This window comes from Ruditapes philippinarum, unplaced genomic scaffold (genome assembly GCF_026571515.1).
Source record: "Ruditapes philippinarum isolate M1 unplaced genomic scaffold, ASM2657151v2 ctg988_1_1_1_1, whole genome shotgun sequence".
Classification (NCBI taxonomy): domain Eukaryota; kingdom Metazoa; phylum Mollusca; class Bivalvia; order Venerida; family Veneridae; genus Ruditapes; species Ruditapes philippinarum.
This window is the reverse complement of record NW_026864886.1, coordinates 322,165-345,572: the sequence shown is the minus strand read 5'-3', so window position 1 is coordinate 345,572 and position 23,408 is coordinate 322,165. Positions and strand designations below refer to the sequence as shown.

The 23,408-nt window shown below is 32.6% G+C and overlaps 1 protein-coding gene across 2 annotated transcripts; it reads right to left on the bottom strand.

Annotated features, from left to right (window-relative positions):
* Positions 1 to 263: 263 nt before the first annotated feature.
* LOC132727166 (uncharacterized) lies at positions 264 to 12,411 on the bottom strand. 2 transcript variants are annotated; one of them, XM_060712592.1, is made up of 14 exons: positions 12,286 to 12,411; positions 10,127 to 10,162; positions 9,442 to 9,528; positions 9,111 to 9,185; positions 8,398 to 8,493; positions 7,709 to 7,756; positions 6,809 to 6,911; positions 6,112 to 6,147; positions 5,335 to 5,355; positions 4,391 to 4,551; positions 3,753 to 3,924; positions 3,257 to 3,406; positions 2,417 to 2,620; positions 264 to 1,594 (listed from the first exon to the last, which is right to left on the bottom strand). In XM_060712592.1, the coding sequence occupies exons 1-14, from the start codon at positions 12,334 to 12,336 to the stop codon at positions 1,350 to 1,352; spliced, it is 1,485 nt and encodes a 494-aa protein (XP_060568575.1). In that variant the 5' UTR covers positions 12,337 to 12,411; the 3' UTR covers positions 264 to 1,349. The 2 variants fall into 2 exon arrangements, with proteins under 2 accessions (XP_060568575.1, XP_060568574.1); XM_060712591.1 differs by having other exon boundaries at positions 12,277 to 12,408.
* Between the last annotated feature and the right edge of the window lie 10,997 nt (positions 12,412 to 23,408).

The following is a 23,408-nucleotide window of genomic DNA, read 5'->3' as shown; positions in this document are numbered from 1 at the left end:
CAAATATATGTTTTTGTTTTTGTTAATTAGATATATATAACAAAATAACCAAATTAATTAAAAAAAAAGGCAGATATTCATTTACACTAAATGTAAGTTTGATGGACCATGGGGGGCTTTTGTCCTACCTTTACTTTTTTATGGTGGGGGGGGGGGGGCTTTTGTCCTATGTGGAAATTTCATGGGGGGGGGGGGGCTTTTGTCCACCTTGTCATTTTTAGACGGGGGGCTTTCGTCCGGGGATGGCTTTTGTCCTACACTCAGAAATTCGACCAATGCATGTACATAATATAGGTTACCAGTGGGGAAAACAGATTTTAATAATGAAGTTAATATCAAGGAAATTTCGTTTTAACTTTTTTCAAGCATAAAATAAAAAGAAAATTTGTTTGTTTGTTGTGTAAGATGTAATTTTATTTCATCTCGTGAACTTTAAAAAAAGTATTCTCACGAGTATTTAAAGTGTTTTTAAAGACCACTCGATGAAATAAAATTTCATCTTACACACAAACAAACAAATATCCTCTATGTTACATAAATATAATAATCATAGTTCAAAGTATTTTTATTAACGACGGAATTGCCTTTTGTCAAACAATTTTTAATAACCTTCTATTTGACTTCCAAAAGGTATTTCGTCAGACACAAACTCTTTAATTCTGTAACACCAGTCTAATCTAAGACCCTCGTGAGGTGTAAGAATAAAGTCACATGGAAATTTTACAAATAGGCGAATAACACATAAATGGCAATGTAAATAGGCAAATTCACGTGAGGTATATGTGTTTGCGGATAAACAGCTTTCTATTAAATAACATTTAAACAAATGAAAACAGGTTAGGAACACGAACGAGAATTAAAGTGTGTTGCCACTTTCAGGAATCTGAGATGAAGTATAATAAAAAATGAAGACAACTAGCAATCTAGTAAAATATGCGAATAATTCTTGCGGAGATCATTAGACCTTATTTTATCTCGTTTTGAAAAAAGAGTCCATAAATGTCTTAACAAGTTTTGTCCGGACATATTGTTTATTGAGGTATTTTGTTTTAAATTTCTGTTCTTATCCATTCCCAATTACATTGATTGTATTGTTTTTAACATATGCTTTGATTTTAATGTACACATTATTTTTTGTTGTTCGCTTTTGGAAATATACCTCTATTTTAAGTAACAAAGTATAATGGGTTTTTTTTCCAGAACTATCAAATTTACATTATAAATTAGACTTCTCTACGGATGCCACAATGATTATGCATTATCCAGAAAATACTTGTGATTTTTTACACAATATGTTGTTCATATGAATGATAAATTTCATTTGAAAATTTAAAACTGCATCAGTGTTTTTATTCGTCGCCAGAACATTTAAAATCTGTTGCATCAGAGCCAGGCTTTAACGCGCCATTTTGTTGACACCACTGTAGGTCAACCGTATGACGACATGCGCAGAAACCGCCGTGAGGATCGAAAAATGTTCCCGGTGCGCAGTATGAGGTAAATACTTTTCGTTTGTAACAACGATGGAAAATGTCACATCTTTCCCTGCTAACAACATAATAATCTAGGTCGTCTGTACACTCATAGCCACAATCTGTAAGTAAACAAAAAACGTTGTTTGTATCTAATATAACTACCTAACAGATGCCTTTGTGTAACGTACAATTAAAGGGACCCCGCTGAGGGTTTTTGACATGATGGGACTGGAAATATTTTTGTGAGATTAATATTCCATTTGATGCAGTTCTAGACCAATAACTTGTGTACACAATTTCAGATCATTCGCTCACTCAATTTTATTCCAGAATGGCGTTGCAACGTTTTCACACAAATCGAGCTAAGACTAACACAAAAATACGATTTTAAGTTTATTTCTGAGTATATTTAGAAATACATAATCGTTTGCATATCTTATTTCTGATCTATGACAGAAATTCAAATTTTGTGTTCTAAGGGTATTGGACATCAGTGGAGTTCCTTTAATCCATTACTTAGCACATTGGTGGTTTAAAATCAAATCTGTACACGGACACAGAGCACTCGATTAAAATTTTTCTCCCCCAATAAACTGACCAAATATTCCAAATTTTATTTGATTAGAAATTGTTATAGAATAATCCAAATAACATTATCTCATACATGTGTTTACGGAATGTCGGGGTGGAGGTAAGTCATCTAACATGTTGCCACTATATCCTTTGTCAAAACAGAGTTGAAATCCCTCACTGTCTCTACCAAAGTCCAAAACATGTGATCATTACGCATTTCGATGTGATAAAAGAATACAGGAAGAACATCTGAGGTGTTACCCCCACCCTGTTTATATACCAAAACACTTCATATAGATATCAGCCAAAACAAAAAACATGTTCAATGATAAAATAAGATGAAACAAAAAGATGGGGAAAAAACGTACGTTTAGTAAGATCACATTCTGGTAATTCAATTTCTACTTCTAGCTCTTTTAATTTATCCTTGTCAAAGTCATCTAGGAGTGATGATCTTGGACGACACGTGATCCTCTCGAACTGGGCCATCAAATAATCTGGTATGTTACCCATACAAGACACGCTATAGCCATCATAGTCATTGTAATTTATGATGCATGAAAAATTTACTCCTGAAAAAAGTTATCAAAGTTCTTCACATAAAAGCATAGTCATTGTACTTTATGATGCATGAAAAATTTACTCCTGAAAAAAGGTTATCCAAGTTCTTTACATAAAAACATTTTGACATGCATATCTTTCAATAATTTTATGTCCTTATCTTGTTTGATGCTAGAGAAGTAAGGGATGTTAATTTTTCCATTTCCCCCCACGAATACACTCAATCAAACCGTGTCTGCAATTTTCAGGTTATTTGGTTGTTTTCATTGTTTCGTCTGATACCTTTAACTACAGTACTATATTTAAGCAAACACAGTAATATCATGATTGTATAAACATTAAATAATTTCGGTTTAGATTTTTTAAACAGAAGATAACAACAAATCAGAAGTGTAACCATGAACTATTAAAGAAAAGTTGATATCACAAACTAATTACCTAACTCAATGGATAAAGTGAACAAGACTACAGTATATACCATTATTACCGATGGATTGGAGCAAACCTTTTGAAAATAGAGCGGAGTAAAGGCCAAACAGGAAAAAATATCTTATTGATTGCTACCAAGCAGTCCGCACTATTTTTCTACTTTTATTTTTGAGATGGTCTCTAAATTCAGTGGACGTATTTTCTTTATTGTGTAGTACCTTTAAGAAACTGTTCCTCTTTGTTTATTTCTGCAAAGAAATCAACAAACGACTGCTCGCATCCAGAATTTGTTGAACAACCAAGGGTAAAGTCCGTATCGTTGTTTTCCGTATTTTGTGTCAATGAAACATTTACTCGTAACACCTCGCCTAAAGTTACATAAAATAGAAGAACGAAAATATTTTAACACTTGTGGGATATGTGTTTATAGAGCATGTAAAGTTTATATATATATTACAGAGTGGCAGCATATGCAATATTGTCACGAGAGGTGTAAGTGCTTAGATTTAAAATATCCGTCCTTGTGTCACATTTCGGACACCTTTGTACCAAGAATTGTAAAGAAATATATAAGAAAGTACATGTATAAAACAAGAACATATAAAATACTAAAACAGAAATAGACCTACATCAAAAATCGACCATGTTATTCTCTAGGCTGTATTAAGATAAATAAATTACAAATAGAAAACAATCTTAAGTAATGAATCATACTTTTTACAGATATATGCAATGTCGTATCGTATTTCGTTGATTTTTTGGTATCTCGAAACCCAATTTGATATTCTCCTCCAGTGCTGCATGTAGCCTCGGGTCCCCTCACCCTCAGTATGTAATGATTGGCATGTACGTCAAAATAAGCTGACCATGTAGCGTTCTCTACTTCCTGTAATAACAAAATATAACAACGGTAGTTAGAGTATAATAATCTAAAAATATAATAACATTAGCTCTCCTGTTTCACAGTGAGTTGCCTTATAGCCTAAAATCAAACAAATGAAACACTTAGGTACACACAATGTGCTTTACATTCCTTGTCTTAAAATTAGCAGGTACTTTATAAAGCACCATGCCTCAAGATTTGTGCTAATTTTCATGACAATTTTGAAAATACATTTAAAAGTAAAATTTATTAATTGAACAAAAAGCGCAATTAACAAATTGCAAACGACATTCACAATTTACGAAAAATACCAAAAGGCATAACAAAGAATACAATGCTTGTGATTCTGTATTCATTTTTAAGCTAATATTCAACGTGAATTATAAACATGCAAAAACAAGTTTAAAAAAAAACAACAGAAAATTTCTAAAGGATGGAAAAAGAACCATTTTAGAAATTGATGCTTAACCTTGTCCTGAACTTGTACAACAAATGGTTTCCCTTCATACAAATACAGTGGCGGTTTTATATATACTTCATTAAGTTTTTCTTTGTTGTAATTTGCCATTTTTAAACTACAGTTGAAATGAATGATGTCCCTCAATTTTACATACACCTCTGGACAAATACCTACAATATTCAGAAAATGTAGATTACATGCAACAAAATTAAATATCATTAAGTAGGATGGTATACAAGAAACAAATCATAAGATGATAGGTTTAATTAAAAGAAAATAAGGCATCATTTGTGTCCAAGGTAATGATGGAAGATGAAAAAACTAACACAGAGGTGGAACATATTCACAAATCTTTTCTTTTCTTTTTATTTTTATTTTTATTTATTTATTTATTTATTCATTAACTAATTTATTTATTACTTTTTACAGTCTAGTTTTGCGTTAACCAACAATGATACCGTTTGACTGATAAGAAAAGTGCTCATAAAGAACTAAACAAACCATGAAATAAATAATTTATCTTCTGCTAAATAGAATGAATTGAACGTAGTTACCGAACATTTCTTCGCTTTACAGTAATATCTAAATTACCGTGTAACCGTGAAGAATGAACTTGAAATATTTGAGCCGTGTCATGACAAAACCAAACTAATGGATTTGCGACCAGCATGGATCCAGACCAGCCTGCACAGTCTGATCAGGATCCATGCTGTTCGCTTACCAACTTTATTACAAGTAGAGAAACTGATAGCAAACAGCATGGATCCTGATCAGACTGCGCGGAAGCGCAGGCTGGTCTGGATCTATGCTGGTCGCAAACCCATTATGTTGGTTTTGTCGTGACGGGGCTCATTTATCTTAGCATTGCAACAATTTGAAAAAAGCGTATTTTAATTCTTAATAACTAAGATTTAAAACAATTCAATGATTAATTATGTGTAGATTCTTCTTACTTTTGTAGATCTCTTCTATTTCTGAAATTATAAATGGAAAATAATGTCAATGTATTAGAATATTATATATTTGTATCAAATTAAAACTCATTTATTATCATTTTTGTATTGAATAAGACAATCATATTGTTTGTGCAGCATTATTTTGGGGTTTTACGTCATACCAACAGAGTAAAGGTCTGGCGGAAGACATCATGCACCATCTGTGCGTTATTTCAGGCACAAAATGGCACTTAAGTAGAACCATTCGTATGCTAGCCGGATAGCCTTTTTCACATGAAAAGATGCTGGCGGGATTAGAACTTACGGAGGTGAAAAGCAAGTGGATGGAAATCAACGACCACAACCACTCGGTCTCGAACACTCCCGTTCAAAAATAATAAGTCTTTGCAAAACCAAAAAGGTCTGAACACCAAAAAAATAACTTTAAAAAACAAAGAGCTTTGCAATGATATCTACTTTAAGGACCCTGCCTTTTGTTCTTCCAGAGACTTTTATTACATAATAAAGCTCCATGATTCTCCCTATTCATGCATATATAGTTATTGCGGAATCTGGAACAGTATTGTATAGAATGATACCTAAATGTCACTTTGGTTTACTTTGAAAAAAGGTGGTTCACCAGAGTGTTTTAATTGAAAATTTCTGTTATTATATGTTTTTCATATAGGCCGCCAACTTCAAGACGCCAGGCCGCTGGACCGCTAGGCCGCCAACTTCACACATTAAGTTAAGTGATTAGAAATTTATAAGTTGTATAAGTTAAAGAAGAATTACCTTCCGTTTCGTCGACAATTACCCGACCTCTCTGTTCTGTTAAAAAAATAATAAGATGTAAATATGTAGCTACAGTCCATACTCGTTATTGAGCATTCATAGTGATAATAAATGGTTTCATGTTTATTTTCCTTATCTAGCAAATGTGACAGGGGTTCATATATTAGCTATCATAGAATACATTATTTTTCAATTAGAAATCGAAACCTGCTGAATTGTTTAAATTGACTTGTCTAATATTATCAATTTTCAAATTTAGGGATATCTATGGTGGCTGATTTGTGCCATTCATATTTTATTCGCCTCGCGCACTCACTATTTAGTGTGTTTTCGCTCCGCACCCCCGCCATTTTTAATTGTTAATTCTCGACTTTTCGCTTGGCGGGGTCGCGGGGCGAAAACACGAATGGCACAAATCAGCCACCATAGATATCTATGTGAGCCAGGTCTGACTAATCAGAAGTACGAGCTAGATCGACCACAAAGGATAACCATGTTCGGGGTACACGTACAACAAAGAAAGTGTTGAGTAGTTTATCAGTTATTTACCTTCTTACTCAATTTTATCGGAATGGATGGATTTTTCTTTCAAATATTATTATATTTTATAAGCAAGATAAAAAATACAAAAATCAAAAAAAATAATTATATGGAATGATACTTATAAAAGGTAATAGGCTGTCTTATACTGTCTTACCTCCGGGCTTGTCTTCTTTAAGAAAATAAACAAATACAAACACTCCTCCAACAAATATTGCAATTATCAGTATAAACAGTATCAACTTGGGTGCAAAGAGAACCTAAAAGAAGCAAAAAGGAAATGTATAATGTTAATTTGGTTTTTTATACAGTGTAAAGATTTCTATTTGAAGATCACTTCATACCATCTCTTATAATTCCATATGGAATGGCATTGCATTTATTTATTTTGTTTTTTAAATATATATGTATGTTTTATCATGTATATGCAATGATGAGATGTAAATAAAGATACTACTACTACTACTACTACTACTACTACATGTGGCAATGCTAAAACATATAATTAGACACTTTTTGAACATCATAAGCTAAGAGTACCTGATAAGTACTGATATTATTTTCGTTATTTTGGACAAAATTTAAACTCAGATTTTGCGTAAAATAAACAATTCACTAAAAGATATAATGAGATCTGAACGCAAGAAGTATTGTTAAACAGAACTTAAATATCTAAAAGCAAATTTAACTAGAAAGTTAAAGAACTATCCTGTACATTTTATTTCAAAACTATCTTTTACATTTTATTCAATAATGACAAGAACTATCCTTTACAACCTATTTTAGATTTGTCAATGAGATTCCCAAATGACATTTTGTTATTTTAAAAATGATCAATGAAAACTCTTCTTATATTCAGTTCATCTATGTAAATTTTACAGGAAGTCAAATTGAAAACTGACCAAAACTGAAAACTGGCCGGCCTTTGGTCGGAAAAAAAAACTGAACACTAGAATAAGAAATAGTTCTTATCGTAAACGTGTGCTTGTCCCATTAAGACTTGTTAACACTTGTTTAGTTTAAAACAGAGTAAATAAATTACAATAACACTACTTACTTTGTCTTCTTTTGGGTCGGTCTGTTCTGGAGATGGTTTCTCTATAATCTGATTAAAATATATAAAAGACTTTGATTAAAAGAAATCATTAATGAACCTCGTCACGAGACAAAACCAACATAGTGCGTTTGCGACAAGCATGGATCCTGATCAGACTGCGCGGACGCATGTTGTTCGCTTACCAACTCTATAACAAGTAGAGAAACCGATAGCAAACAGCATGGATCCTGATCAGACTGCGCGGATGGGCAGCTGGTCTGGGTCCATGCTGGTCGCAAACGCATTATGTTGGTTTTGTCGTGACACGGCTCATTTATTAGATGCGATGGTTTAACTGTGCTCTAGTGTTTTCAAAATGGTTTTCTGCCGTGATCCGTAGGGTAAACTACCAAAACCACCAGCACAAATCATGTATTCATAATGTATCAATATATAACAGAACAAACAAAAAATACACATGCCGAAATAATTGTTATCACATTAATTGTTAGATAAATTTACAGATTATCAATTAAATAACACGTGTTAAGTTGCGCATATAAATCAGAACAAACTTGTGTTATATTTGAAATGGGGTAAGATCTACAAAGGATACTCTCCTGCAGTATTGCTTGTTTAATAAGTTAACTATTGCTTGGGTTGAAGAATAAAAAATTGATAAGGAAAAAAAATATTTTAAACAAGTATACCTCACTAAGAATATGATCTGTGACATTATGTCTGTCGTGCTTTCTTATTTCACCTCTCATTGAACGTGTCATATCACTGGTCCTTGAGTCGTAATTCTACAAATGTATTGCACAAACATGTCCTTTTATATCATTATCAAATTTGAAGAATGTAGTTTTAGTTAATGAAATCGACAGTTTTAAAATGTCGCCTGCGCTCCAGGGTGGCGTTTTATCAACGTTCGTATGCCCAGTCACAATAAGTCAAAGGCAGATTATGCCTCAGAAGTTAATATCTTATATCGAAGTGTCAAGCAATAGATGTTATATCTATGATACAATCTATATACATGAACCTTGGGACCAAAAATATACTAGGACGGATTACCAGAGATTAGCGAGGCGTGAATTTCATTCAATCAGGTGCCAGCACAAAATAGTTCATTTTTAGGTCATCTGCTCCCGTAATGCTTGACATGAAAAGTTATAATTTCGTTTATTTTAGGGGGCTGAATTTATATGACGGTAAATGAATAAGATAATTCTGTATGTATCATCCTGTTTTGTTATTTTTGGTCCCAGGATGAACACGACTGTCACTTTAGCGATGTTTTATTATATTTTATGGTGTTAATAGTTCACATTTTCTACATGTAATTAAACTGAAAATTTCTTAATTTTCATTTTAAAAATAATTTGTGAAATACAGATCAACAACAAAATAAAAATTCTACCTTCTGAATTTGGGAAATATTTATACTATGCATTCCTCCATTTGTGAAGATCACCCTAGATCCACCATTTTCAGTCTAAAAATAGAATGTAACAATCAATTCTTACTTTTCTCCGGCTGTTGCGTTTTCTATTGTATTAATCAAAATATGTACACATTTTGATAAAATTTGCTGTAAAATATAGCAAATATGTATGAATACAAAGATTTATAAGATTCATCGATTGTACCCAGACAAATTAACAAGTATTGATGTCGTATGAGTTTCGCCGACAAAATGCACGTGTCAGTTTTACGCGGGAAATGCTACCGCAGAGAGCACAAGGACTTACCATGTCTGGAGTTATTGCTTCCCTGTCGCTAGGTATTGTATAAACTGGTACTTTATCTACTTTTACTTTGTCTTTTGCCTCATTGTCCTACAAAATAACACACAAAAATAACAATAATAATGGTCACATTTAATACTGAATTATTCTCAAAATCTTCATCTCAAATATTGTCATATCAATTCATTATTGAACGTTTTATTATTAAAAAAGCACAGAACTTTACGACATGTGTATTAGCTCTATCTACCGTCTATTGAGTCAAACACACGAAGGAGACCTAGCTCTATATCAGTTAAAAGACTTGAATTGAAAGTCAGGATGGGGTTTATCTAAAGTCATGTTTGATGCATGAAACACCATACGTTACGTTATATAAAGTCCCATCACCAGTTATCTTTGTAATTGTTGTACGAGAATATCAAGATCTTATTGAGATACATAGAAAATATATGATTGTAAATGATCTGTCACCTAGATCTAAAAGATTAATCACACGATAATCAGGCAGATATTTAGTATATTGTTGTAATTAACGTCGATAAAAAAGAAACATGCAAAGCGCACTACGTTGCAAGAGCAAAAATATTTTATATTCAAAGATTCTCACGGCAAACATTTACAAGTTGTTATCTTAATAGCTTAACACTCGCAAATTGTGTATCAAAACACCAACCAAATGTCTTACCGTTACATCCTCGTCCACGTGTACAAAAGCTTGTTCCTGAAAGTAAGAAATAGAAAGATAATAGATTGTCTATTATCAAATGGTTTAAAATATGATTGTATCATAGTTTGGAGACCTTTCTGTTGAAAATGTGTCAGGGTTAAATCGTATACATATACATGCACAGTGCGTTAACTGGAGTGCGGGTATTAGTTACCCGCACTCCAGAACATGCCCATTGATTGGCTCATTTTTGCTGGGGTTTACATATTGTGACGGCAGAGAAAGGGAAAGCGACAGAAATATCATATTCAGATGTTCGTTCATTGGTTCATTTTTGCCGGGGTTTCATATTGTGACAACAGGGAACGTGTTTTTATGTTTGACTATGATACAAAAGAGAAAGAACACCAAAACACTCGGTAATCTGAGTAATACTCGGGGGGCTACGCCCCCTCGTACAAATCAGATAACCTCGTGTTTCGGTGCTCTTTCTATTACTTAACCGAATGATTTACAATGCACTTCCAGAATGTATCTATTTTGCGATTTCATACTTTTTCTTTTTCTATGTTTGTTGTACTTTTACGACTTGAGTGTGATTTTGCTGCTACTGCTGCTGCTGCTGCTGCTGATGATGATGATAATGATGATGATGATGATGATGATGATGATGATGATTATGGTGATGTTAACAATGATGATGGGCCCACAATGTAACTATTTTGCGATTTGATTTTTTTTCTTTATTGTATCATACGACTCGATCCAGTCTATCGGTGTAGGCGCTCTAAGTCTTGACAACCATATAAAGGATATTTGTTTAGTTTAGTGTAAGATCGGATTCGGGAATATATTTCACCGAGTGAGCACCAAAAGGTATATTTCACGAGTGGCGCAGCCACGATTGAAATAAGAACTTTTGGTGTTCACAAGGCGAAATATATTTCGATCTTACACTAAACTAAACAAATTTTCTTTTTATTATTTGCAAAGAAACGTTTTAAAAAGACATTAAACCTATTACTGAATGAAAAGCGCGCCAAATAATAATACAACGTGACGTCATTTACGTTAAATTAGTTCCCAGTACTGTGCACGCTGGTATTTCACTGAAACAACGTAAGGGGCTTAAATTCAATTATGCACTTTATTTAAAACAGTGAACTTACCAAATTCGTTGAATTTCTTATTTGGACTTGTCTGGCTTCTATTTCTGAAAGAGTCCATTCCCAATTTTGGTAAATTAGGATTGAAATTTCGAGAAAGTCTGCGAGTAGGTAGTATAGAGCAAAGTCAGATTACAAGGATGTTAAGGCTGTCATGCCTCTATACTGGTCGAAACGCCCTATCAATTCTGGTTCAAGGTAACAATTAACTTTTAATATATTTGATGACTTCATAAGTTGGCAAAGATTTAGTACATTCTGTAACACATGATTGGGTTCAAATTTATCAACAAATCAAAATTATCCTGCAAATAATAAATTACTTGCCAACACCGAACAGTTCAAATTTAAATAGAATATATTTAGATACTGTTAATTGATTTTTAGCCATATCCTGCATAACTTCCTCATTGCATGTTAGCCGCTTTTGTTATTTATTTAAATTATTCCAATTGAACAGGTTATGCACTTTATTGTAAATGGTTCACACTATAGTGCTATATACGCATGCCATGAAGCACTCAAAAATATCGTTATGTTTGTTTTGTTGTTGAGGTTTTTTATTGACCCTATTTATCTGATTTGAAATCTATGGATAAAAGCTAACAAATTTGTCTCGTTTGGCAGCATCATTATTAATGGCACGTTTACTTCTGGCATTTTTTTTCAGTCATAGCAAAATCAAAATTTATGTAATAATTTTGCTGCTGCTGCTACTGATGATGATGATGATGATTATGATAATGATAATGAAAATGACGACGATGACAATTATGATGACGATGGTGGTGGTGATGACGATGATGATGATGCTGATGATAATAATGCTGATGATGATGTTAATGATGATGATGTTAATGAAAATTGTTGTTTAAATTATGGTCACATTTCTATAAATCATTTATTCTGAATATTCAAATTCTTTTCCTCTATTTTAATCTGACTTTCTTGAACACCTAGTTTTTAATTTGCCAACAATATTTTATTAACAATTGTTTATACCGGAATTACCCTGAATGACGATCGTAGTCCCTTCTCCTCGGCTGTACCCAGCTCTTGCATACTGCTGCTTTGGCTAGATGGCGCTGTAGAGGCTCCGTCATTGCTTTCACCCTGGAATTATATAGTTTTGCATTTCTGATTTACCAAACGTATGTGGACAGTCAGAAGATACTGCTTATTGTCGAAATAGAACTTAGAAATAAAGCTACATGTTTTCTAACAACATTTTAGTCTTACTTTCATAAGAACTTAATAGCAAAGTACTTCGTACAAGTATCTAGATATGTATAAAATTTTCACTTACAGAATTGTGTGAAATTGGGAATATTGTAAAGTAACTAACGGATATTAAAATGTGTAGATTACAAAAAGTTTCTTTCAAGCTGACATAACATGGCATAGTAAACTTATGACGAATTAAAATTTGTACCGTTTTGAAATTAATATTGTTGAGGTTGAATACGTAAAGTAAGGAATATATCTGCTTCCCAAAATTCTCCAGCCCAAACCTTAACCACCACACATATACACAACAAGTAAAAAATTGCTGGGAAATGCAGCAATGTGATTGTCACGGCGAAAAAAAGAAAAAATACCAAAAAAAAAAACAGTTATAAGTATAATGTTAAGGTATGTCCAAATAGCATCGAGTTTAATTGACAGGTTAACTTGTTAAGAAGGTTTTTGTATTTTCTGATCGTATGATCAGTAAATACATAGCTAACTCCCACGGTCTAACACAAAATTTCCTAACAGTCCTAACAACGCAAAGTAGTTCTCACTCAAAACTGCTTAAAAACCAGCAATTTAAAAGAAAGAATAATTTTTAATGTAGGCATTTAACGAATTACAGTGCATTAAAAGTTTAGATTAGTCAATAGAAATATGAGGTTACAATCACAAATTTCGCGGATGAATATCTTTTTTACCCAATGAAAAATGTTCGGCTATTTCCGTAAAGCTTCGGATTATCATGAATATCATTTTAATCAATGAAAATGCTATTTTTAGCTATGCCAATTACCGAATACTCCAGAGCGTAGTACACAAATAAATCTGACTGTCGAGTAGTGGAATATATACAAAGTCATGTCGGACTGTTTTGGCGAGAAGATTTTCGATAAATTATTTTCATCAGTGTTAAACTGTAACAATATCAGATACTAGTCTAACCTGCATGATTATTTTACCTTGACCTTTATACTATCAGTACTATTCCATTAATGCTTGAATGGGCAGTTCTTATGTATAGACAGGCGATTCCCGCCACTAGCCACTTCTGAGATTAAACTTGAAAAGCTCACATAGATCTGTGTTCTTACTTCAATCTATTCACATTTGTGAATTACTGAACTCCGTATCCATATTAAATATACGTACATAAATTACATGAGAAATATTACAGTTAAACAACACGTTTATCGTGAACAAAATACCTCGAAATTAATAAGGATTACAAACACGAAATGGAAATTCTCAATTTAGAATTACATAATGTATTCGTTTTTATTCAAGGTTCATATGTATAACTTCGCCGTGGTGCAGAGGTAAGCGGTCTCGTTGAGGGTGTGAGAGGCCTATGGTTCAAATTCTAGTCGAGGCAATTTTTTTTCATGCAAAATTCCATATGTAAATCTCAAACTGTTATAGAAGAAAATCAAAACGCTGTCGCTGCGTAAGATGAATAATAGTATATAAACTAAACTTATACAGGAAAGTACATACAGATAGTCAGTATGATTTAGATTGCAAAGATCAGAAAATACCATATAGTCAGTATGATTTAGATTGCAAAGATCAGAAAATACCATATAGAGCTGCAGCCCTTTGATTAAGTATTGTAATGTAACTTGTTACAAGAGCCATGCATATGTGGTAGAGCAGAATAATTTATCATTCTTGTGTACTGCATACCTCTTGAGTGAGATCTATCCACATTTTCATGTTGATATCTCAAAGGCTTTTGTAGTTATGCTCTGGACGAAATTAAGTATGAAAAGTAACAAAGGGCAATACCTGAAAAATAATGCAGGGTAGGTGTGTGCCGCACTCGTCCTCAATGAGATTTATCTTAGACTTATGAAGTTTCATGTTAATACCTCTAACACTGTTTGAGATAAGCTCCGGACAAAAAGTTTGAAAAACAAGCAATTATCATAGTATTGCAAGCAATCCATAAGTCCCCTACCGGTAAGAACCCCATCAGCATTCTGAAGGGCAATTGGCCATTCACTAATGTTTAAGTAAATTTGTTGGAAATGTTCTTTAAAAGTGATCACAGGAAAAAGTTTTTATGAACAGACAGACAGACGGACTGAAGGACACTCTAAAGTTAATATTTGAAACATCCCTGTTACCAAAATATAACATTTTAAAAAGCAAAATTCTTAAAGAGGAGATAACTCTGGAATTAAAGATGCAATTTCATAAAAAAAAATCAGCTCTTTTTGACTAATCACAAATATTGTTATATTTGCCATGTTTTAAGCCTATTTGTTGCCAAGGCAACCAATATTTTTTTCAAAATAGGAAGAACAGATAAGACATGCACAATCTCAAGACTGCCATCTACCCACATGTCAAGTTTCATAAAACTATTTCCAGTACTTTTTGAGTTATCACTGGATTCAGTTTATGTGTAAAATTTGCATATTTTCAGTATATGTGTTGCCATAGCAACCAGAATTTTCAACACAGGAAGAAAAGAAAAAGACGTGTATAATCTCCAGACTGCCATCTACACATATTACAAGTTTCATAAAAATATTTCTATTACTTTTTGCGTTAACACTGGATCCAGTTTATGTGTAAAAATTGCCATATTTTCAGTCTATTTGTTGCCATAGCAACCAGAATTTTCAATATAGGAAGAAAAGAAAAAGACGTGCATAATCTCCATACTGCCATCTATCCATATATCAAGTTTCATAAAAATATTTTCAGTACTTTTCAAGTTATCGCGGGATCCAGTTTTGTGGACGGACTGACGGACGGACAGACAGACGGACGGACGGACTGACGGAGGGAGGGTAAACCTAAAGTACCCTCCGGTAAACCGGTAGGGGACTAATAACAAAGGGCAATAACTCAAAAATAATAAAGGGTATCATTCTTGCGCACAACATTCTTCCTCAATAAGATCAATCCACAAATGAAGTTTCATGTTGACATCTCAAAGACCTTTTGAGTTATGCTCTACTCAGGTGAAAATTTAAGTATGAAAAAGTACAAAGGGCAATTACTCAAAAACTATGAAGGATAGAGTCATCACTCTTTTGCACTGCACACCTCCTGAGTGAGATCTATGTACCTATGAAGTTTCATGTTGATATTTCAATGGCTTTTTGTAGTTATGAAGTTGTAACCTCTAACAATTTTTGAAATAAGCTCCAGACAAAAAGTATGAAAAATAACAGAGGGTTATAACTCAAAAATTATAATGGTTAAGTTATCATAACAGAGGGCTATAACTCAAAAATTATAATGGGTAAAGTTATCATTTTTGTGCACAACATTCCTCCTTAATAAGATTTATCCACCTATGAAGTTTTATGTTGGCATTTCACAAGCTTTTTTTAGAAATATGCTCCACTCAGGTGAAAAATTTAGTATGAAAAATAACAAAGGGCAATAACTCAAAAAATATGAAGGGTAGAGTTATCACCTCCTGAGTAAGATCTATCCACCTATGATGGTTCATGTTATATCTCAAAGGCCTTTGTAGTTATACTCTGGGACAAAAATTAAGTATGAAAAATAACAAAGGGCAATAACTGAAAAAACAATGCACGGTAGGTTATCATTCTTGCGTGCTGCAATCCTCCTCAATGAGATCTATCCACCTATAAAGTTTCAAGTTATTCCCTCTTACACTTTTGAGATAAGCTCCGGACAAAAAGTATGAAAAATAAAACAAATGTCAATAACTCAAAAAATTATAAAAGGTAGAGTTAACATTCTTGTGCACAACATTCCTCCTTAATAAGATATATCCACCTATGAAGTTTCATATTGACATTTCAAAAGCTTTTTTTAGAGATATGCTCCACTCAGATGAAAAATTTAGTATGAAAAATAAAAAAGGGCAATAACTCAAAAATTATGAAGGGTAGAGTTATCACCCTTATGTACTGAACACCTCCTGAGTGAGATCTATCTATATATGAAGTTTCATGTTGATATCTCAAAGGCTTTTGTAGTTATACTCTGGACAAAAATTTAGTATGGAAAATAACAAAGGGCAATAACTGAAAAATATTGCACGCTCGGTTATCACTCTTGTGTGCAGCACTCCTCCTCAATGAGGTCTTTGTTTGTTTTGGGTTTTACGTCACATCGACACAGTATAGGTCATATCGCGACGTTCCAGCTTTACTGGTGGAGGAAGACCTCAGGTGCCCTTCCGTGCATTATTTCAGGCACGAACGGGCACCTGAGTAGAACCACCGACGTTCCGTAAGCTAGCTGGATAGCTTCCTCACATGAAAGAATCCAAAGTCCCTGTCGGGATTCGAACCCACAGCGGTGAGGGGCAAGTGGTTTGAAGTCAGCGACCTTAACCACTCGGCCACGGACGCCCCTCAATGAGGTCTATCCACCTATGAAGTTTCAAGGTGTTACCTCTAACACTTTTTGAGATATGCTCGACTCAGGTGAAAAATTTAGTATGAAAAATAACAAAGGGCAATAACTCAAATAATACATGTATGAAGGGTAGAGTTATCACCTCCTGAGTAAGATCTACCTCTAACACTTTTTGAGATATGCTCCGGACAAAAAGTATGAAACAAATATCAATAACTAAAAAATTATAATCAGTACAGTTATCATTCTTTCGCACAACATTCCTCCTCAATAAGATCAATCCACCGATGAAGTTCATGTTGACATCTCAAAGATTTTTTTAGTTATGCTCCACTCAGGTGGAAAATAAAGTATGCAAAATTACAAAAGCAATTACTCAAAAACTATGAAGGGGGTAGAGTTATCACTTTTTTGCACTGCACACCTCCTGAGTGAGATCTATCTATCTAAAGGCTTTTTGAGTTATGCTCTGGACAAAAATTGAGTTTGAAAAATAACAAAGGGCAATAACTGAAAAAATTATGTAGGGTAGAATCATCATTGTTGTGCACTGCACTTCTCCTAAATATGATTTATCCACCTATGAAGTTTCAATTTGATACCTCAAATACTTTTGAAGATATGGTCCGGACTAAAATGAGGACGGAAGGACAGACTGAAGGAAGGACAGGCGGACGGACGGAGACTAATTTTATATCCCCAACCGCCTTTTTGGCGGGGGATAATTAAACATTTTCCAGCTTATAGCTAAAGGAACTCAGAAATTGCTCACAATAATGAGACATGAATTCTGAATGAAGTTCAGAAGACTTTGTGTAAAAGACTGATTTACGGACCAAATTAAGTTATTGTACAACCTGGTATGGTAAATGCTTACTGTGAAACGCATATGGAAAACGAAGTCTCATTTTAGGGGAAAAAATGTTTTTATTATATACTTATAAATGAAATATTGAGAAATATTGATGAAATAAAATGCGTATTTTCATTTTCCGTATTTTCACTGTAAAAATTTATTTTTCACTGCAGTGAAACATATTTTCCGTATTTTCACTGGTGTCTTGCCGGACTACTTTCTTTTAAATTCTACCAGTACACAAAATTTTAGGGAAAGTTTTTCAAAATTTTATCGCAAAAAAGAGAAAAATGTACATAATAAACAGAAAATTCAAGTTTTTTCTATAAATACATGATTTATTTTCATCTTGTGGCATGAAAATTACCATATTTCACTCGTGGCTACCGCCACTCATGAAATATTTATTTTCATACCACTCGATGAAAATAAATCATGTATTTATAGAAAAAACTTGAATATCCTCTATTTATTGCGCAAGAAAATGAAATTTTTCAAAAAAGACAACAAGAAATCTAAGCATTGATGCAAAGCATCAAAGGGCGACGCCAAAAGAATTTGACCTAAACACTTAAAGCTACATTAAATAAATATGTTAAAATATTTTTGCCGTCGGCCTAAAAACCAAGCATACTACAGTTTCATTAACCTTTTTAACAGTATCGTTGTAAATCTCATCAAATATTGTTCATAAATTAGGAATTTAAATGGAAAACCCCACGGTAACACTAAAGTTCGTATACGAATTTTAACATGCAAATGAAGACTATAATCAGCTCGACGTCGTGTATGCGCTACGTCACGGTGTTATAGTTGCTATCCGGAACACAGCAAAATATAAGAATGTTTAACACACTTTTACCGTTTAAGCTTCACGGTGCACTAGGCCTGTGGTTCAGAAAAAATAATCATCTCATAAAAAAGATTAAATTTGTATGAAAATATCCGTTACAATGCGGAAATATACCGTTAAATAAGGACTGCTACTTATAGTCATGTTTGTTGATTTAACATTGATGAATGGATGATCTGAAGGTCTGATACTTGTACCTGTGCATATAATAAAGCTTAGTATTGCTTAGGGTTGCGGACATGTCATTGACATATTTTAGACATAAAAGAGGACCTAAAATGAACATCAGGGGGACACCATAGGTACTCAGAGCAGAAGTAGAAGGAGTACCAGCCACATCAACCAGCTGCTATCAGAGAATAAAACTTGAACCATGTAAGAATGTCATTACATAGATGCTTGAAGTTCCAATAAGAAGAAGAAAAAGAACTTCTTCATGTGCAGTATAGTGTGATCAACTGTATCAAATGCTTTTGTAGATCTAACAGTATCATGCAATACTGCCTTTGTCCATTTCAAATTAAATGCACTTTATTAAATGAATAAAACATGTGCCAGTCGCAAACCCACTTCTAAACCCTGACTGAAACTGCCTGACCATGACTCGAACACATGACTTTCAGAAGACCAACTGAGCTATCTGGCCGGCTACACATTTTCTCTTAAATAATGAAACAGTTCTAAACCACAACATATTTCTCAACTATATGTTATTGAATTTCTGATGTTAACAGAGCATAGTGAATTAAACTCATGGTTATATGCAGTCACAGGATGATAAAAACTTTCAGCTTCACCATAACTCAAACCTGTGACCCACAGAATAATGTACTGAGCTATCTGGCCACTTACACATTTTCTCCCCTTTAATAGTGAACAGTTCTAAACCATGACAGATATTTAGATTTTTCAAATTAACAGATAAATAATTCTTAATTAATGAATTATAAAGAAAAAAACCCTTATATACTCATATAGTCTTAATTAAGGTAGACCATGGGTAAAATGGGCACCATAAGGAACTGTAAATTGACAACATAGGACAGTTATATGTCTTCAAGGTCACCTGTATGCAAAATTTAAATAAAATTTACCGTGTGGTTTATGAGTTATGGATATATTTCTGAACTAAGATTTTGCCCTTAGAAGGGCTTATTTTCAGAAATGAGGAAACTGTAAATAATCTGTAATATAATCATTATAAAAAATGTTTTCTCTATTGCTCATTATTAAGAAACAAATAATAACATTCAGGGTAACACATTACACAAGCAAAATGTTTGTTTCCAAACAAAATGTTCTTAATACGTATAAAAATGTTACCCTACCCCACCCACTTTTAACACAAATTTTACCATTTCCCTATCTAAAATGCCTTATTCAAAATATCCCTAAAATTTATCGAAATGAGGGTCTGTTTTCAAAGTTTGCCTAAATTTTCTTAAAGGCATATTTGTTGATCATGCGAAATATAAAATACTTTTACCGTGTAGTTTTTATTTTTATCGAACTTTGAAAATATCTGGTATCATATTTGCTATAAATTTTGGCATTATTTAGCAAAAAAATACCTAAAATAATTAATATAATTTAAATCAAACTTTTTTTCTTCCATAAGGGATCAGAGAGATACATAAATAATGTTAAAAAGAAAAAAAGAAAGGAAAAAAAGTTGCCCCTTCTGGGGTTTGAACCCACGCCCCTCAATTTCAATGTAGTTTACAAGCGATTCTAGCCTATTTGAATACTCTTCAAAGTGGAGGTAATGCATTACCCATGGTCTACCTTAAGATAACAATTTCATATACCATTGTAAAAAGGGCTTAGACAGTTATTGGTTGTGCCATTATTTATAACAGGTCATTTTAAAAGTGAACATAACTGTGCTAATTCATGTACAATATCTATTTTTTGTACTGATAAAAAACTAACCTTTTTCTATGATAAGAAATTTTTATGAAGACTGATTTGTATTTTTGCATCATTGAGGGCACCGGGCGAAAACATGAAAATTATGCAACCAACAAACCACTTCGTGGTAGATTGTATTTTCATGTTTTCATCTGGCGCCTGGTTACTTTTCGTACTTTGTTGTTTTTCATGTGGCACATTAAATCACCCACTATAAATTTAGTGTACAAATTTATTCAAGGGCAAGTAACAATCTACTCTATTGAAAAGTATGTTGTCAGGTTGACTCAGGAGACCTGGAGATTTGAGACCGGTGTCCCTCCATTACAAATATGATAAGGCAGAAGCTGTCCATTTCAAACTATGCACATGTTAGAGAAAAAAAAATAGAATGTAACTATTTCAGAATATGATTTGTTTTTGAGACTTTATCAATTATATTGCTGGATCCAAGATTCAGGAACATTTTCAATCAATGCATGTATTATCATTTATAACTTTAAATGAAAGTCTCACCCCTTTTAAAAATTTTGACTAACTGGTAACTTTTTAAAAATTTCAAAAAATAATTATAAATCTCTTTCTTTCAATATCCTAAGATTCCTTCCATGTATGGCCATCTCATTAAAAAATTCCCATTTCTTTTTAAAATAAATTTGAAATCCAAAACATTAACTTTGGGTCAAAATGGAGGGAAATTCAAATCTAGTGAAAAAAATTTTTAATAAAAAACCGTTATAGTTTCTTTTTAAATTGGGCCAGCTTTCACGGGGGTTTTTAAACTCTTTAACCTTTTTAGACTGTTTCTGTTTTTAATCTTTTTATAAATTTAAACGGGTTTAGTCCCATCTTAAGGGTAAGGGTCTTTAAAATAAAAAAAATTTACAATATTCAATACTATTTTTTTAATTTGTTGCCTATTAAAAAAATAATTCTCAGGTTATTTTTTAAAATAAAATAACGCCAAATTAAAAATTTAAGTTTTTTTGGGGGGGAAATTTCCCAAAAATCTTTTTAGAAAAAAAAACTAAAAAATTTTTACATTTTTAATTGTTTTTTTTAAAAAAGGGTTAAAAAAAAATTCCCCAATTTTAAAAATTAAAAACTTTAAAAAACTTTAAAATGAATATCTTTCCCTTTTTTTCCCCATTAGATTTATATAAAACTAAACGGGGTATTTTATATAAAGGGTTTTTTAAAAATAAAGGCACCAAAAGTTTTTAGTTTAAAATTTTTAAACTTTTCTTTTTCCCAAAGGTTTTTTTTTGGAAATTTTAAATAAAACAAAAGGGAAAAAATTTAATTTCAAATTTTATAAAAAAAAAATTTCCCTTTTCCTAGGCGGGAAAAACCTTACGTAGTATATTTTTAAAAGGGAAAAAAACAAAAAAAATTTGGGTTTTAAAGGGTTATAAAGCCAGTTAAAAAAATATTATATCAATATTCACTTTCATCATGGCCTCTATGCTTTTGATTAAAAAATACCTTACAACTGGGTAAATTTATGAAACAAAAATAGTAAGTAATACCTAACTTCAACCTAAGATAGACAGAAAAGAACCCAGATAATTTAGTGAAACATGAGTTACTTCCCCCTTACAATTTAGAGAAAACCTGAAACCCAAAAGAACACCCCAAACATTTCAAAATTAAGAAATGTTGCAGGCTCAGTTTTATTAAAGCCATGGCAAATTCATTTTGTAAAGTAATTCATAAAAAAAAAGGGATTGGCCATGTTACAGCAGTTTTTGCAGAAAACGGATAGCTTTCAAACCATTCCGGGATACTGGTTACACCGTTGTAAAAACAACCATTTTGTGCAACAGATTTAAAGCGTTTAATATATAAAATTAATAGGATAATCGTTTTTTTATAACAGCCCTTTATATTTTTTATCTTTTTTAAAGTTACAAATTTGGGAAAGGGGGTAAACTTTCTTGTAAAAAATTTTGGAAAATAAAAAATGAATGAACAAAAAGGGGGTTTTTACATGTAGGGCATAAATTTTTAGCCACCCCCCGATTTCCCCAAAAAATCCGGGTTTTTTTAGAAATTCCCAAATTCCCTTAAAGTGTGCAAAAGGGATTTTGGCAAAATTTGGGGTGAAAATATATCCCCGCAAAAAATTTCGCGTTGTTTTATAAAATCTGAAATGATATTTTTTAAAAGGGAAAAATGTTTTATGTAACTTTTCCCCGGGAAGGGGCCTGTAAATGTTGCCCGTAAAAAAAAACCCTTTAAATTTCCCCGGCGTAGAATCGAAAGGAATTTTGTAAAGGGGACTTTTCCCCAAAGCTACCAAAAAAACTACCCTCAAAAATATCAGGGGTTTTTAGACCCCTTTGAAAAAAAATTCAGGGTGCGATCGTAAAAAAACCTTTTATAAGGGGGAAAATACCCCAGTTTCGCCCCTTGAGGTTTATTAAAAAAAAAAGATTTTAAAAAACTTTGAAATTTAAGAAAAATGGGGAATTGTTAATTTTTAACCCTTGTCCGGGGGTTTCTTTTTTTCCAAAAAAAAACCTGTTGTCTTAAAATCTAAAATTAAATTTAAAACAAGAAAGTAAATCTTATAATATAGGAAACCCCTTACTGATATCCCCAAAATACATTTTAAATTATATAATAAATTTTTTAATTTGGGTTACAATATTTTTAAAAAAATTCAGGAAGAAAATAAAAACTCCTATTTTTTGGGGTCCCAGGGCCCTAGTGAAATCTTTAAAAATTGCTTCTTTAAAAGCAAAATGTCTTGTATTTAAATAAAGAGTTTTACGTGTTATATACCTACTTTAAAGTTTAATGTGTTTAATGACATCTTTTATGCTTAACATTTTGGTGAAAAAATATTAAACATGTACATGCCAACGATGTTTAAGGGACTTAAAATTAAGTGGATGGGACAATCTATTTTGCGACGAATAAAAA